This window comes from Pelobates fuscus, chromosome 3 (assembly GCF_036172605.1).
Source record: "Pelobates fuscus isolate aPelFus1 chromosome 3, aPelFus1.pri, whole genome shotgun sequence".
Lineage (NCBI taxonomy): Eukaryota > Metazoa > Chordata > Amphibia > Anura > Pelobatidae > Pelobates > Pelobates fuscus.
Window position 1 is genome coordinate 379,805,747 of NC_086319.1, and position 17,712 is coordinate 379,823,458.

Sequence of the window (17,712 nt, forward strand, 5' to 3'; positions counted from 1 at the left end):
GTGCTTAAATTTGAAATTCACTTTAGTAAGTAATCCTGATAATCTACTGTTAAGTTGTTGTATCTGCCTTCTTGCCACTGTTTGGATGCTAGTCCAAAATTATTGCTAGATAGTACAACAATGGAATGAAAAATAAATATTTTGTTTGATGTTTTTTCTTGTGAGATTTTTTGACAAGGTTCCTTAATTTGGAAGTGAATTCGTAATTGTACAGTCATTAATGATCAAATTAAACATTAGGATCAGATAGGCCCTGACATGATTAAAGGATTACTCCAACCGCCATAACCACTTCTACTTTCAGAGAAGGTAGGAGTCTGTATGTGCAGTGTTTGCTTGAAACAATGCACATACTGAGATATTTGCTCTTTTGTGCCAGGGGCTAGTTGAAACCCCGCCACACACTATGTTTGAGTCTGCCTGATGTAAATTTTTAAGTCTGTCATCAGCGCATTGGCAAGAAACGTAATGATCTTCTTCCTTGTAGCATGTATCTCCCCTCCTTCCCTGTTTCATAGCAATGCTGTCCCTGCCTCCCACTCCTTCCCTCCCTCCCCTTACCGGCGGGGAAAGCATTTATCTGAGTCGATCAAACGGTTTAATCAGATTCCTGGTTGTAGATTTAATGTTTTAAGTAGATTATTTTATTTTTTTAACGAGGTTATAATGAGAAGAAGCACTGAGCTCAGCATAGAGGGGTTGGTTATGAGGAGGTCAGTTGGGGACTGTAGTATGAAAGGCTTTTATAAATATATGAATTTTCAGGAATTTGCAGAAAGGTCCAGAATTAAAAAGGGTATCTGTTACAGTAGTTTAAGCTGTAAAAAACAAGGGACACCATCAAAGGCAGAAAGCCTTTACCCAGAGCGAGGCAACTGTCTAAGGCCTTGTAACCAAAATCACTATTCCCTGTTTTTAAGGTCAGTCTCCAGCAATCTCTAAGAGTGGTTCACATAAGCTGAGTATATATATGCAATGGAGTAACACGGAACCTACTCGTTTGCTTGACCCCTGTGATCCACGTTCTTGGCTGAGAGATTTCGGAACAGATTGTCTTGAGTTACAAACAGCTGATCGCGTAAAGGTCATCATAGGCCTTACATTACATTCTGCCTCACAGTCCATCCCTTTCTCTTCATATGCTCCTCCTCCTAAATCCCATTGCAGTATTTTTTTGCTCTCTTTCCTTCTCTCTTAAACTTTCATCAAATTTCCCTCTTTTATCTATTCCATGTTCTGCCCCTATACTCTCGTTGTCTTATTTTCCACATTTATATATTGCTTTCTGCTAACCAGTAACCACTTTTCTATATTGAAATGATTATATTTATTGTTAAATAAAAATTGTGAAAAAAGGCTGGTCCTGAAACAAAGATCCAACGTTAATTACCATGGAAACCATTGAAATGTTCCTGCTCATTGCTTTACCAATTCTTCTTACAGAGCCTTCAAGGTGCATCCCACCAAGTCTCATTAGAGTGCTTAAAACATAATTTGTCTTGGTATCTCTTGCCCCCAATACACAACCAATAAACACAAAGTATTATGGAAAACATAGATAATGCAGTTCCATTGACTATCAGTGTATCTATAGACTTTATTGTTCATTCATTTTTTTTAACAATGCATTCAGTGCTTTGCAGTTCTAAAATTCACTTTCTAGAACCCAGTAATTAAGATGGAGGTTTTGAATTCTCATGTGCATAGTGCAGTACAGGTATAGTCTAGCATTGCATTATGGGTTTTAACTTGTTTCTTCTATTGTTCCGGGGCTACATTGATTGTCATGCAGTGCGATATACTCCAGTGTAGTCCGATGCAGCTATATATTAAATACACAAATGCTGCTGAGTATTCCATGAAATGTATCTATGTAGCTCCCAGTGTTAATATGATAATCCCAGCATAGCATTCCATAGAAGCAGTTGTAATTCAACTTTATTTCACAATACAATAGTATTTGGGTAGAGGGGGGCAGTAGCACATAAGGAAACCAGTGTTACGAGTTTCACATGTTGTCCACACACTCCAGTGTCAGAAATAAAACGTTTTAGTTCATTGCTGCAGTAAAAATTGCATTAGGGGAAGCTTATTCCACAACGTTCACGGCATTCTTATATTCCAGGAATCCAGTAGAAGAGGATGCTCTAGCAACTATACCCAATTGTCTACTTTTTGAAAAGGAAAATGGGCACGTCAACAAATAGACTCATATTTCAAACCAGCTTTGTACTGATGGACATTTCTCGAGATGTTTGTTTCATTAGAAAGCTAGTCCGGGCATATAGTATTCTATTTTGGTTTCCCAAATAGGGTGTTTGGTAAAGTCTCTGGATTGAGATTTGAAGTATGTATGCTCTGCTCTTGTTGTATTTGGAACAATTTAGTGCATTAATAAGAAAGGTTTGCCCAACTTGAAGAGAGAGAGGAATGAGAAGGTAACTCTCAGTTTAATCTCATTCTCCCCCTTACCCCAAGCCTCACCGACTCCCATCTGCTTCTGATCTTATCAGTATTCGTTGAGCGCCATTAGGAGGTGAAACACTATTACTCTCCACATCTTCCTCTTCACTCTCCAGACTCTCCCCACAGCTTCCAGATATTGGAGACACAACCACCATACTACCATAACCCCTGCTTTTCTCTTCCTCCTTTACTCCATGAAGTCTGGGGTTGGGGTTGTCCTTGACCTTTGAAGTCAGTTCCCGTACAGGAGATGAGAGTCTCTTTGTAGTAGGTGATGGCTTAGGGTTAGTGCCGTGTTGGTCACTGAGCAGTGTTACTAAGAAGGTTATGTATCTCATGGCTAGGCGTAAGATTTCATTCTTGCTCAGCTTCTTATCTGGGGGATGTGTGGGGATGAGTTTCCGCAATTCAGCAAATGCTCCATTTACATTCTGTTGTCGCCATCGTTCTCGGCTGTTTGTGAAGACACGACGAGCAACTTTCTGGGGCTGACGCACTAAAATAATGGAGTACAGTGTTACTTCAACTGAAAAATAGCAAATAATCACTTTTTTTTTTTTTTTACAGTCTTTTTCCCCAGACTTTCTTTTGTTAAATGAACATCTCGTATACCCCAATATAACTTAAATGGATTCTTTAATAAATTCTAAAATGTATGCTGATAACTTAAATATTCATAAGAACTAGTCCATGGAACTATATTTCTTGTTAGAAATTATCGAGCAACCTTTAGCAGTCAGTAAGAGTTCTCCAGATGTCTGTAACCTTTATTATGTATGGTGTTTACATTCATCTTTGTTCAATCAAAAAGTAAACAGTGTTAAGTTTGGGGAAAGCGCTGCTGTTTTGGGTGACCAGGACTTTCACCCCAGCACCATGAAACTCTGCACTGGATCGGAGACCAGCCACAGCCCACTAAAACTTTGACTGTCATCCAAATCGATCCAGCCATCTCCGATCAATGTGCTATTTGGACAGATTGGGGGCTCGGGCACAAGCTATTCGGGGATATATAACATATGGGGATGCTCAGTTATATTATAATCATTAGAAAATTAGTTTAACTGATAGTTTACTCAATTATCTCTCAGACACAGAGGCACCTGGGCAGGCTTATGTTACAATGAGTGGAGACCCCATGCTGGGGTTCTGGATATAAATGTGTGTGCTTTTGATCATTAAACCCACTTCTTATTCACCCTTCACTAAGTCTCAGCTAGTGTTTGGGTAAGACAGCTATTGTCACGGTTCCAGAACCAAACACACCGACAGATCACAGGGGGAGGAATTGCAATACCGGTCCTAGTGGCCGGGCTATGCAAATAGATGGAAGTCAAAGTACAAGCCGAAGTCAGTGGCGTACAGAGATACGGAATAATGGTAGGACAAGCCGAGATCAAGGATCAGAGAAAGCAGGATAAATGAGAGACACAGCCAAAATTTGGTAACCAACAATCAGACAGAGAAAACACACTATTGGGTTATCAAATACCACAACAGGGCAACAAGGGATGACATTGGCAAGCTTAAATAGGTATGATTAATTTCTGATTGGTTCATTTCCTTTTGTAATTAACCACGACACGTGGAAGGTATTTGACCCTTCCACTTTTACCCTTGAGGTCATCATTATGCGCCTCGTCAGGTGGCGCATATTTAAGCATGCTGCACGTGGCAGAGAGAATGTCTGCGGGATCCGCGGCACCAGAAGCTGCCGAGGTCGGCGAATGGGCAGGGGACCTGACAGCTATACATTCTGCAGAAGAGCTTGATCACTTTGAGCTGTAGCACAGGACCTGTTCCAGGGTGGGAAACTCCAGATAGACCCCAGTCAAGCTGCGGCGATTGGGGGCTGAAGCGCTGTGGGTGTCTCAATTAAAGCTAAGAAGCGTGCTTGGCTGAGGTATCACCTCTCCATGAAACCTCAGTCACCCAGTATCACCTCTTCATAAAACCTTAATCAATAAGTATTTCCCCTCCATGAAACCTTAAACATCTAGTATCACCTCTCCATAAAACCTCAGTCATCCACCATTACCTCTCCATAAAATCTCAGTGATACAGTATCAACTCGCCATGAAACCTCAATCATACCGTATCAACTCTCCATGAAAAATCAGTCACCCAGTATCACCACTTCATAAAACATCAAGTATCCAGTATCTCCTCTCCATGAAACCTCAATCATCTAGTATCACCTCTCTATGAAACGCCAGTCATCTGCCATCACTTCTCCATGAAACCTCAATCATCCAGTATCGCCTCTCCATGAAACCTCAATCATCCAGTATCGCCTCTCCATGAAACCTCAATCATCTAGCATTACCTCTCTATAAAACCTCATCCATCAACAACTCTCAATGAAACCTCAATTATCAACCATTACCTATCATGAAACTGCAATCATCCAGTATCAAGTCTCCATCAAACCTCAATCATCCACCATTAACGCTCCATGAAACCTCATTTATCAGGATGAACTCTCCATGAAACCACAATCATCCCCCTTCCCTTTAAAAAAAACCTCACTTGCCCACCATTACCTCTCCATGAAACCTCAGTCATTTAGTATCGACTCTCCATGAAACATCCATTATCCAGTATCACCTCCCATGAAACCTCAATCATCACGATAACCTCTCCGTGAAACCTCCAAAACACTGCAAAAGACTACTTTTTTTTTTCAAATCTTCATCAAGACATCTGGCTCTAGCTATCAAAGGTACTTCAGTGGTGACTGGAGATCTGATGACTAACACACAACGAAGCCTGCAAGAGCAGTACTCATTTCTACCTGTCAAATACATACAAAGTGCAACAAATAAATAGATTTAAAATTACTCCAGAGCTATGCACAACACATGCAGATTACAAGATTGTTAGATAAAAGTTGATTGAATCTTTTCTTGCACTATATTTTCACATTTGCTTTGTTGTAGCCTTTAGAATAAGCGATCTTGCTGCGGTCTAATCACTGCAAAGTGAGTACAACTGTGGCAGAATGGACCCTGCTGACATTTTCTGTGCTGTGAAATACAAGTGTGTGAAATGCACTGTTCCGTGGAAACTATAACCTCCTAAATACCACCCAATTGTATTCTCACAGTTTCCAGTACTTTGCAATTCCCTTGTGGTCTAGTGGTTAGGATTCGCCACTCTCACCACCATGGTCCGGTTTCAATTCCCAGCCAGGGTTGAATTTTTTTTCCTGCAACAGTCAAACTGTGCCAGTGGTGGAGTTAATGACGACTTCTACACCCGGCAAGCATGCCACCATACGACAGTAAGTGGGCTACTTGGCTATGCACATCTAATCTTTGGGTGGGGCCCAGTCTGACTGTTTTATGGCTTGATAGTCCTTTTTTGGCCTCTGTTTCCCTCTTCAGTTCATCAAAATATTTACGTTGCTAGTCACTCCAAAACATAGCAAAAGGCTACTTTTTTCAAAGAATCTTCATCCAGACATCTGAGCCTAGCTACCAATGATACTTCAGTGGTGACTGGCTATATAGACTGTAATACCTCATTTACTGCAAATCAACCTTTTAGGTCTATTGCACCTCGGTTACCATGTGGTAACCAGCATATACCAGCCCTATCAATACTTAAGATGACATGATATTTAATATCTAGGCCAATATACTGTCCAATTGTGGTTACACAACAACATACTTTTGTACATACCTACAAATTAGCTCCCTACCTCAGCTCACAACTTCCACTGCTATTGTAACTAAGATACTACTATTTATACTTAACTCCTTTTTTTTAAGGAGTTTTGTGTGCTGACTTATATTATAGCAGTTTTTATCCCTTAAGTTTCTTTAGTCTATAGTAAGTGCTCTCACCGGCAACAAAGTAAGTAAAGCCTTTTTTAAGACACTGTGCAACTATTTGATACTTGGGAGCTGCTCGACATAATTTGTATCTAACATAATTTATTCCCTCCTCTCTTGAGAGTTTTACTGTAAATATCTGTATTTAAATTAAGATAATTAAGGGGGGGCGGAGCCTGGCAGGTAAGATGGCCGGACGTGTTGTCCCTTAGCTCCAACACGAGCCAGCACAGTAAACGCTAAAACTACTTAAACCCACGCTGGTTGCAGCAACCCAAACACGGAGGACTGACCGGTAAAGAGTGGGAACAAAGCGACCCCGGAAATTGTGCCGACAAACTGGAAAGCCGAGCCGCCTGGCTATGAGGCCTAGCATGCGCGGTGACCTGATGCCTGGGAGAGGCGGCCGATCTCCCAATATGGGGCTGGCTCTGTAGCGGAGTAGCAGTATAATCCACGGTATCTCCGCTGGTAGTCAGGATAAAGCAGGTAAAACACAGGCAGCGTATTAATAATCCCTCTTCCCCAAGGACTAGACGACACACAGTCTGGAAGCCAACTGTCATTTTATTCCACGGTCACAGTATTTATGCAAGTCCCCATGCAAGGGGTTTCCTGAATGACATTGCAGGGGTTTTACTACAGAGGACTGTGTGGGGAACTTAGCCTGCAAGGCTGTTTCCCAGCATGCCTTGCTGTACAGGAAAGATAATTGTGCAAGAATGTACTGTTAATCACATTATCTCTCCGTACAGCAAAATATACAGTTTTACATAAAAATTCATAACTGATATAATATTCAGACGAATGCTACACACTGCATATAAAATGAACATAGCAACAGTTAATGAAATATTAACCCTAAGTGACCAGAAGTGGCTAGGTTTGCCACACGCTCCACATGACAAACCTCCTGCCGACCCACAACCCCTCCCCTCTGTACCGGCGGGGGATATCCCGGTCTCCACTGGGAAAGCCTCACCTACAAGAGGGGCCTCTCCCGACAAACCGACTGCCGCATCTAAGATGGCCGCCGAGCCTGAATGCACGACCGACTTGGAAAGCCCAGCGATCCAAGCCTGGAGAGAAAGCTTCGAGGCCAGATTCGACACGGTGTGTCAAGCTTTTTGGGAATGCATCGGAAAACATACTCCAAACACCGCTATGCCTGCAGGTCCAGTGATCCACGCTCCTGCCCTCGAGGAGCCAACACCATTTTGGGTCGGGAACCCGCAAGAAGGGGAAGCCCACCAGTCACCAACGCAGCCTAAAGCACCCCCACAGCCCAAAGCTAGCTCGGGCGTGCACTCCGTGCAGCCCAGAGATAAGGAGAAGAAGGCTTCCGACACAAGCAGTGAGGGCCCCTCCTGGAGCACAGAAATTAGAGAGAGTCAAGCTCTCATGCCACGGCCCGTACCCAGCCACCAAGCTGCCATATGATACCGGGCCCCACCAAGAAACCCCAGCAGCACCCTGAACTGCCTCCTGTAGCACACTAGTGGCATCGGTTGAAGTCGGGAGGACCGGCCTCCAAGAAGACGCTGCCAATGCCATTGCGGGACTTTGTACAAATGCCTATTTTCTAATTGTTAGAACCCTTTTTCAGCTGTCGCTGTGCATAATCAGCTTATCATAATGCTCATAAGTCTCTATTCACAGTGGTTAATAATCTTGTTAATAATCTTTCTGATAATTTTGATTTTATTCCCCAGGGAGTAACCTTTACCATTACTCTGATTTACTGCCCAGCTATTCTGTCCTAGTATAAGGTCTAACTGGTATCTAGTCAAGCTGGCCCTGCCTGCATTTTCCCCCCAGTTAAGCAACGCTGTCTTTAGTTAAAGTACTCTGTGAGCATGTTATATTAATCTCCCCCAGCATGGCCAGCTACTGTGTAGCAATCTACAAACCTTTACTATATATAAAGCTTAAAAAATGTGCCACTATCTCAACGCCACATATGTGAAAGCCTGTGATAATATTGTGACTACGTATTCTGTTGTGGCATTGTATGCGGTCTTGTAAATCTGTGCACAAAAAAATTAATTAAAATTAAGATAATTAACTTAGGAAATGTCATTCCCCACACAGATAAGTTCTTACTTTTCAGAACTTGCCTAGCTTCTTAAGATTCCATTTGTGGGTTCAAGCCCAGGACATTTTCTGGATGATATCTGACTGACTATCTTCACTTGTTCCTTTTGGACCAGCGGGTTATCTCTCTATTGTCTGCTCTGTTTCTAGATACATTTTCATTCAGGATCATGTTTGCAGCAGAGACAAATTTGTCAATATCACATCTCCATCACGTATCTAAGATTCAATGTCACCTTTCATTGAAAGAGCTGCTGAAGGCCACTTCTGTCTGAATGTTATGCTATTTACTATCACTTCTAGCAGTCAGACTCTCTAATTACGTGACCAACAATGCTTTGTATCATATATTTTTGCTTTCACAATAGCCTTTTTAACTTTCAAGAAATCTTAGTTAGTTCTTCTCTCTTTGTTTGTCTTTAACCCTTTCTACTTTTTCCTTCTTTCTGTTGCATTTCTATTCTGTGTTTGTGCTGTTCCTCTCGCATTGTCTACATAAGCTTCTTAGTTCAACATGCTGCTTGTTGTCTCTTCTCTGTGCCTGTATAACCTCCACGGTCGTTCCTCTATCTATTGTTTCACTTTCATGTTTCATACTTCACAGGATTCCCCGCTGAAAACAAGATTGATAGATAACAGAATCTGCAAACCCACCAGACCACATCTTCCTTTATTCAACCGCCATGACACACAGCCTGCTACCTTAGATTATCACATTGTCACATCTATGGCATGTCACCATAGGCCAATACATAACCACAGACTTACAGAAACAGCTTTCAAGTAATATACAGGGATCTACTGACACCACTAAGTCTCGGCACATCTTCACCTATCTAAACTGCTCCAGGCAGTATATTTCAGGAACTAAATAATAAACAACAGCACCCTTCAGTTCATGGTTTACCCATGTTTTCCAGTCTTATCTCGACTCCGACTAGGCTCAATAAGTGATTATAAATTATATATATATATATACACATACACACTCTGAACAAAATTTTAAACGCAACACTTTTGTTTTTGCCCCCATTTTTCATGAGCTAAACTCAAAGATCTAAGACTTTTTCTATGTACACAAAAGGCCAATTTCTCTCAAATATTGTTCACAAATCTGTCTATATCTGTGTTAGATTTAGAGTGGCCTTTTATTGTGACTAGCCTAAAGCACACCTTTGCAATAATCATGCTTTCTAATCAGAATCTTGATAGGCCACACCTGTGAGGTGGATGAATTATCTCGGCAAAGGAGAAGTGCTCACTAACACTGATTTAGACAGATTTATGAACAATATTTGAGAGAACTAGGCCTTTTGTGTACATAGAAAAAGTCTTAGATCTTTGAGTTCAGCTCGTGAAAAATGAGAGCAAAAACAAAAGTGTTGTGTTTATATTTTGTTCAGTGTATATGTATATATAGTGTAGATTGGATTAGCCGTATCAGTCCAGTAGACAAGATACCAAAATACCAGAGTATTGCAGTATGCAATGATAGCTTTTTTATTGGACTAACATAATATTTCAAAAACAAGCTTTTAGACCTGAGGAAGAAAGGAAAACTCTTGAAAGCTTGTTTTTAAAAATTATGTATGTTAGTTCACTAAAAAAGTTATCATTGCAAACTGCAATACTCTGGCATTTTGGCATCTTGTCTACGAATACTAATATATATATATACACACACATATATATATATATATATATATATATATATATATATATATATATATATATATATATATTACAAAAGTGAGTACACCCCTCACATTTTTGTAAATATTTTATTATATCTTTTCATGTGACAACACTGAAGAAATTACACTCTGCTACAATGTAAAGTAGTAAGTGTACAGCCTGTATAACAGTGTAAATTCGCTGTCCCCTCAAAATAACAGCAAGTAATGTCTAAACCATTGGCAACAAAAGTGAGTACACTTTTGTTGGCAATGGTTTAGACATTACTGGCTGGGGGTATTTCTGGGGGTTCAGTGTCTGTTATCACTAAGTATGGGGGTTTAGTGTCTGTTATCGCTAATTCTGGGGGTTCAGTGTCTGTTATTACTAATTCTGGGGGTTCAGTGTTTGTTATCACTAATTATGGGGGGGTCAGTGTCTGTTATCAATAATTCTGGTTGATTCGGTCTGTTATCATTCATTCTAGAGATTCAATGTCTATTTGCTGACATGTTGGGGACCTGTTTATGATTAATAATAATGGGAGACGTGTGGAAGATGTGTTCACATACCTATGAATGGTGTCTCCATGATATCTGGGAGGCTCCTTCTTTTAAAACGTCCAGAATAAATAGGAATCAGGCCTGATGTACGCAAGTATGGGCTGCAAAATAAAGCATGGTTAGGGAAATATAACAAGCTTGCATGTTTTTTTTTTTATATTCTTTAGTTATGATTATTATTAATATCATGTGTAATTAAGTGAGCCCAATCCTTCTCCAGTAATCTCATTCTCACTGGAAGGGGAGTGATATCAAGGTGGGTGGGGTGAACTGACACAAAAATATTAATTTTACAAGTCTACTTAATACCTATCTCAGAAAACAAATATGGGGATTCAGCCATATCCTGTTAAGCCCACCACTACGCCAACATACGGACAACCATCACATTTTGAGGCTATTTCTGATCTTCCTTAAGCCTTACTCCTAGATATAATCTTTGCTAACCCTCACGCTAGCTAGCCTTAACTGAGTGAAGCATTTGCTTACACTGTCTCTAGCTATTAATAAACTTGTCACTTGGAAGTATTATTTTTAACTTTTAGGATCCTCACCCAAAATCCTGTGACTTAGCTGGGAGAACTCAACTCGCTCTTTGCTACATTAGTCGTAAGTCCTTATTAATTTTGCATCAACTCGACTCCACAGCTACATTATTGAATCAAAGCCATGACAAGATTGCAGTGATTCCTGTAGCATGGTCTATTTTACTCTGTGCTATTCGTTGTGGTACGGACAGCATGATACCTGGTACCGTCACTCTATTTATTTGTCAGTTCTAACTTCACAATTTTTGTTTATACATATGTGCCAAGCTTACCTTGGAAGGAAAGGATGAGCATGGTACTGTGAGGGAAATAATGGCCCACGTATCCCAGGAAGTGCAAGCATCAGGGAGGGTACAGGGTGCAGGGCTGTGAGTTCTGGTCGCAAAGCCACTCTGCTGTGACCCAGACTAATGACAGGTACATGGGCGAGTGGGTGCTGTGTCCCCACAGGTGCCCGCTTTTCATCTGTAGGGGTTTCTTGGGGAGAATCTGGAGGGTCCGGGAGAAGGGTGTGTGTTGAGGTGCCGGTTGCAGGGAGTACTCTTTCCAAAGGGCTTCCCTTTTCCTCCATGCTGGCATGGGTGCAGTCACTTTGTGACTTTTTGTCATCAGATGGACACATGAGATTACAATTCACCTGTAGAAGAAAATAAAAAATTAAATATACGTTATTATTTTGTCTTTGGCTTACAGTGACTTCATTCTATTTAAATGTTTTCTTGGATTGCTCAGTACAGTAAAATTGACACTTTTTTTTTTTTACATATACATGAGATTCTAAACCCATTATAACTTACCTTAGCTCCCTTGCCACTCTGCCAATATCGCAGAGCTGCGGCTGTCCAGGCATGCGCGAGTGTGATCACAAGGAGAGGGACGCGATCTCCGACCTGACATCCATCACGTCTCCCGGGCAACACAAAACGCCAGGGAGAAGTGTACGCTCAAGGCAAGCCGCAGGAAAGCCAGTGGATGCGACTACAGACCTCCACAATAAAAAGGCAGTGCGGAGGTGTATCAACTTGAGCGTGGCCTCTGATAGACACCCTATTTAAACACAGAACTGTTGAACTATCATTGCTCAGTTGGCTACATTTTGTTATTTACCTGGATACCTGGCCCTTGGCTTGTCTCACCACTCCTGAACATTGCCGCCTGGATTCTTGACCTTTGGACTGTCTTGACCTTGCCTTTGTCTATCCCTTTCTGGATTGTTTGCCTTGGACTTTATTTTATGTTTTTATTTTACCTCAGTGAGGACAGCATTCCATGTTAAAATCCTGACAAAACATTTGGTTACCACCACTTCAGAGGTGATCAGGCAACAGATGTGCAATGCCAGGATCGCCAACCATCAGCATCTGCGAGCATGATTATATTATGTCCAGCAGGGGATTATGGGATAAGAGTAGTGCCAGTCATCACATGGAAAATACTCTGTAAATTGATAGAAATCATATACATAGCCTGGTGTACTGTTTAGTAAATGTGCATTAAATTAAGGGTGCTCACAGGGGTGAAACTAGAAAGCGGTGTAGGGAAGCAGTGCCTTCAAGCAGTGCCTACGGCCAGAAAGAAGAGACTCTGGTTTGGGAAGTATCAGCTGCCAATTTTATACAAAACAAGCGCCAGAAATCCTTCCTCTCATCTATTGTCCAAACATTTAGTGTCTCCCCCCTCTGCATGCAGACACTGAACTTTCTTCATAGAGATACATTGATTCAATTCATCTCTATGAGGAGATGCTGATTGGCTAGGGCTGTGTTTGAATTGTGCTGGCTCTGCCCCTGATCTGCCTCTTTGTCAGTCTCAGCCAATCCTATGGAGAAGCACTGTGATTGGATCAGGCCACCACTTCTGATGATGTCAGAAGACAGCTTGTTTTTCTGAGGCAAACAGCATGCAGAGTTACAGCTTGAGGCTTGAATACAGTAAGATTTTGCTATATTTATGGAGACATGATGGGGCAGGATGGTGGTTTTAACACTATAGGATCAGGAATACATGTTTTATTTTTATTTTTTTTAAGGTGCCAACCTTCTGGGATTGCTTAGTGATAAAAGTGTGAGGACAACTGCTGACTGTGATTGAACAAAGAAAATGCATATGATAACTTTATTTTTAGTTTTGAGTTTCGTACATACCTTATTTATATTCATGTATTAATTTGAGAAAGAAGGCGTAAATATTCATCTCCCCCTTTGGCTTTGACATTTGCATTTTGGTTTACTGGCTTTGCCTTAGCAATCTCAACAGAACAGTATTCAGGTGCCCTTACCCCTTAAGGACATATCTTGGTTTGCTTCTTTGTACTTAAGAACACTTAAAGGACCACTATAGGCACCCAGACCTAGGGCCGCCATCAGGGGGTGACAACCATAATGGTTGTAACGGGTCCGGCGGCCCTGGGGGGCCCGGCCGCCCGGGCCCACCGTAGAGCGGCAAAACTGCCGCAGGTGCATCTGCACCAGGGCCCATCAAGTGGCCCAAGCATTTAGGGCCACCCGATGGGCTCTATATCTTCAGGGGCCCGGTCAGCGCTGCGGCCGGGTAATTGCGCGACCGGGCCCCTTTAAAAAATAAAATAAAATTGCGGCCAAACCGCAAGGGCTGCTGGGAGGAAGTGACGGCCGGTCATTTCCTCCCAGCTTACTCCGCGCGGGGGGAGACCGAAGGGAGAGCGGAGCAGAAGGAGAGCGGAGGAGAGGACACCAGAGGGCAGAGGCATCCACTCCCATCATCCCCAGCCACCCTTCTGCAACTTAAAGGTAAGAGGAGGGTGGCTGATAAATGAGGTGTGTGGGTATGTATGTGTCTGTCTGCAATTATGTATGTATGTTTGTGTGTATGTCAGTATGTCTGTGTGTCAGTATGTATGTCTGTCTGTGTGTCAGTATGCATGTCTGTCTGTATGTCAGTATGTATGTCTGTCTGTGTATGTATGTCTGTGTGTGTGTGTGTGTCAGTATGTATGTCTGTGTGTGTGTATGTCAGTATGTATATATGTCTGTATGTCTGTGTGTGTGTATGTATATATATGTCTGTGTGTATGTCAGTATGTCTGTATGTATCTGTGTATGTATATATCTGTGTGTGTGTATGTATGCCATTATGTATGTATGTATGTCAGTATGTATTTATGTGTATGTATGTCTGTATATCAGTTTGTATGTATGTCTGTTTGTCAATATGTATGTATGTCTGTATGTGTGTGTGTCAGTATGTGAGTATGTATGTACGTCAGTGTGTGTGTGTGTATCTGTATCTGTATGTGTCTGTTTCAGTATTTGTGTCTGTTAGTATGTGTGTATCTTTCTGTGTGCGTGTCTGTGTCCTTTTGTGTCTGTGTGTGTGGGATTTGGAGGCGGGCACAAAGGGGCCCAGACCTTAAGCTGTGTTAGGGCCCCCTCAATTTCTGATGGCGGCCCTGCCCAGACCACTTCAGCTTAATGAAATGGTCTGGGTGCAAGGTCCATCTAGGATTAACCCTTTCTGCTGTAATGGGTTAATCCAGCCTCTAGTGGCTGTCTCATTGACAGCCGCTAGAGGCGCTTCCGCGCTTCTCACTGTGATTTTCACAGTGCAAGGAGTTTGTTTTCCTGGCACTATAGTGGTCCTTTAAGAATTTCAACAGTTTTTGCTACGTGTGTATTCAACCAGTTATAATATACAATTATAGATGCGATTGTCTGCTCCTCCCCCCCCCCCCCCACATTTGTACTATTGTCTGCCCTTGGTGGCTAGGGGACATCACTCTCTTAGCCAAACCTCCTTTAAATAAATTACCCCTACATAATCCTCTCCCCCTAATAATAGTAAAACTACCATTCAAGTATTCTTACTTGTAGACCTTGCAAAATAAAATCCATCATAACCTTTGCTTGTACAATAGGAGACATCTCTTGGTCGGATCACAGCCTAGTATTTTTAACCTTGTTTGACACATTCCAATTTCAGGGCAGAGGCAATTGGCATATGAACGACGCAATCCTCCAAAATGAGCATTTTGTTAAACACTTACAGGATAATTTAATAGACTACTTTCACAACAATACTAAGAGAGGTCTCGGATACAACTGTTTGGTCTGCCAACAAAGTAGTTATCAGGGGCCTATGCATCCAGCGGTCCTCCCAACTCAAGCAGCAACGACAGTCGGCACTTAAGGAGTGTTACAAACAAATCACAATCGTCACTTCCCGCAACAAAGAGACACCGTCCCCTGACTTAGCTGCTAAGATAAATTCCATACACCACCAACTCACCACACTAAATGCTACCAAAACTGACTACTATCTTCAAAGGCTCCAGCCACAACATATCATACCACTGGAAAAGCAACTAGAGTTCTGCCAACTAGACTTCCAACCAAGATAGCCAACTCTAAAATAGCCCACATAATAGGAGAACATGGGGGGAAAAGATAGGGCCACAGGAGATTAGCCAAGAATTTGCCCAATTTTACTCTAAACTTTATCTTTTAAAACTGGACGCCCACACACACCATGTCTGATCAAGAGAGAGTCCACAAGCTAAATTCTGACTCGTTAGATACTTTGCTTCAACCCTTTTCATTAACGGAAATCAAAGCTGCCATAAAACAGTTGCCCACTGGTAAATCACCCGGAGCAGATGGCTTCACTATAAAAAATTGCAGATGTCCTTGCTCCTCATCTCCTACAAGTTTTTCATAGTGCGACTGAAGCAGGTACCTTATTCCCACAGATGCTATTGGCGACTATTGTTACCATTCTAAAACCAGACAAATCCCTAGACATATGTAAAAACTTTTGCCCAGTTTCCCTTCTTAACACTGATGCAAAAATGTATGGCAAAATGCTATCCAATCGAATAGGACCGATCCTACCATCACTAATAAACGATGATCAGTCTGGGTTTGTATGGGGGAAACCAGGGTTAAACAATACCCGCAAGCTTTCAATAGCTGTAGAACAGATTAGGAGTACAAGTGTGGGAGCCTATTGCTAGAGCTCGATGCGGAAAAGGCATTTGACCGCTTGGGCTGGTCTTTCCTGAAAAAAGTTTTGGACAAATATGGATTTCCCCCATTGGCTGTCCAACAGATATTGGCATTGTACTCCTCTCCTTCGGCACAGGTCATGCAGTCTGGTTTCCTCCACATTCCAGGTTTCCAATGGAACAAGGGAGGGGTGCCCCCTTACCCCACATGTGCTTGCTTTAGAACCATCATTGTGCTCTATTAGAGATCATAATGAAATACAAAGGGTGAAAGTATCAGGAAAAGAACTCAAAGTTAGCGCATTTGCAGATGATATCCTCCTGTACCTTACCCACGCACAACAATCATTGCCATCTCTAATGCATTTAATAGAAATCTATGGACTGGTATCCTACTACTCCATTAATACTAACAAAACACAGGATCTTGGCATAGGGCTTTACTCGAATCTTATGGCCTCTCCCCGCAGAGATTTCTCTTTCGAATGGAAGAATGAGAATATCAAATATCTAGGTTTGACTATCACATAAAAAACAGCGGGTTTCTATTCCGCCAACTACATTAAAATAAAACAGTTGTAGGGCACAACTATAGCAGTGGACACCACTGTTTCTTTCCCGGACCGAACCAGTAATATCCTTTAAAATGACAATACTTCCGAGGGCGGGGCCTGACTGTCATGGTGGATGGTTGCATCCTGACCAAGCTCCTCCACTATTCTGCCATACAGAATGATCTACAAACCCAATTAACCAAGTTCAGGTCACATCTTGTATAACCTTTGATCCTTGACATATCAGGTATGAAGAGCAGCAGTCAGAGACCCATCAGGAGTGTATATATTCCACCGTGGCTGCAGTGGCCTGGTGTGCACCGAGCGGGAGAGGCGGCCGATTTCCCGGTGTGGAGGTGCCTGGACTCAGCAGCCCTTGAACAAGAGCCTCTTCCCTACCCCCTCGGACCAGTGGGGGTGATCCCGGTCCACTTCCAGGAGGCTTTCCAGACCAAGTAGAAGTGTGGGGTGAGGTGCACCCTAAAGCAACTCACCAATAATGGCAGAGACCTCGTGTTCCCCCAGAGCCAGGGACGCACAGCTCAATATTATGTCCAGGCTGGACCTTTGTCAACTTCTGACTGCGTCTGCAGCACAGGTTACACCACCCTACTCCACTGCAAGCAGGCGACAACTCACCTCGACTGCACTCCCGGGCAGCTAATCGGGAGTCCTCGGATCCCGTGGGAGAGCAGGCCTAAATATGGCGGCGGAGGGAGCAGTTCAGCTCCACTGTGGTATATCAGTCCTCTACACACCTCTGCATGGTACGAACATGGCGCAACACATTTATACCATCTCTTCCGACATACCACTCTGATGGGCTTCCCAACATTAGTGTCCAAATATGCCCTCCCTGCAACCTCACACTACTCCTACCCTGCAATTAAAATCCTTTCTCACACAGAACTACACCCCAAATGTGCCATAAGGGGCTGTAACACTGGGGTTGACGGAATGGGATCAAATGTGCATAAATGGTAAAACACCCTCATCCTT

General features: G+C 42.4%; 1 protein-coding gene across 2 annotated transcripts in view; it reads right to left on the minus strand.

Moving 5' to 3' along the window:
- Positions 1 to 1,567: 1,567 nt before the first annotated feature.
- LYL1 (LYL1 basic helix-loop-helix family member) overlaps positions 1,568 to 17,712 on the minus strand; it is a 37,140-nt gene continuing 20,995 nt past the window's right edge. For both annotated transcript variants that reach the window (XM_063449521.1, XM_063449522.1), the window contains 3 exons: positions 11,454 to 11,818; positions 10,643 to 10,734; positions 1,568 to 2,962 (listed from right to left, as the gene is read on the minus strand). In XM_063449521.1, coding sequence (XP_063305591.1) covers positions 2,481 to 2,962; positions 10,643 to 10,734; positions 11,454 to 11,803 — 924 coding nt within the window. In that variant the 5' untranslated portion in view covers positions 11,804 to 11,818 and the 3' untranslated portion in view covers positions 1,568 to 2,480. The remainder of the gene's footprint in view (positions 2,963 to 10,642; positions 10,735 to 11,453; positions 11,819 to 17,712) is intronic.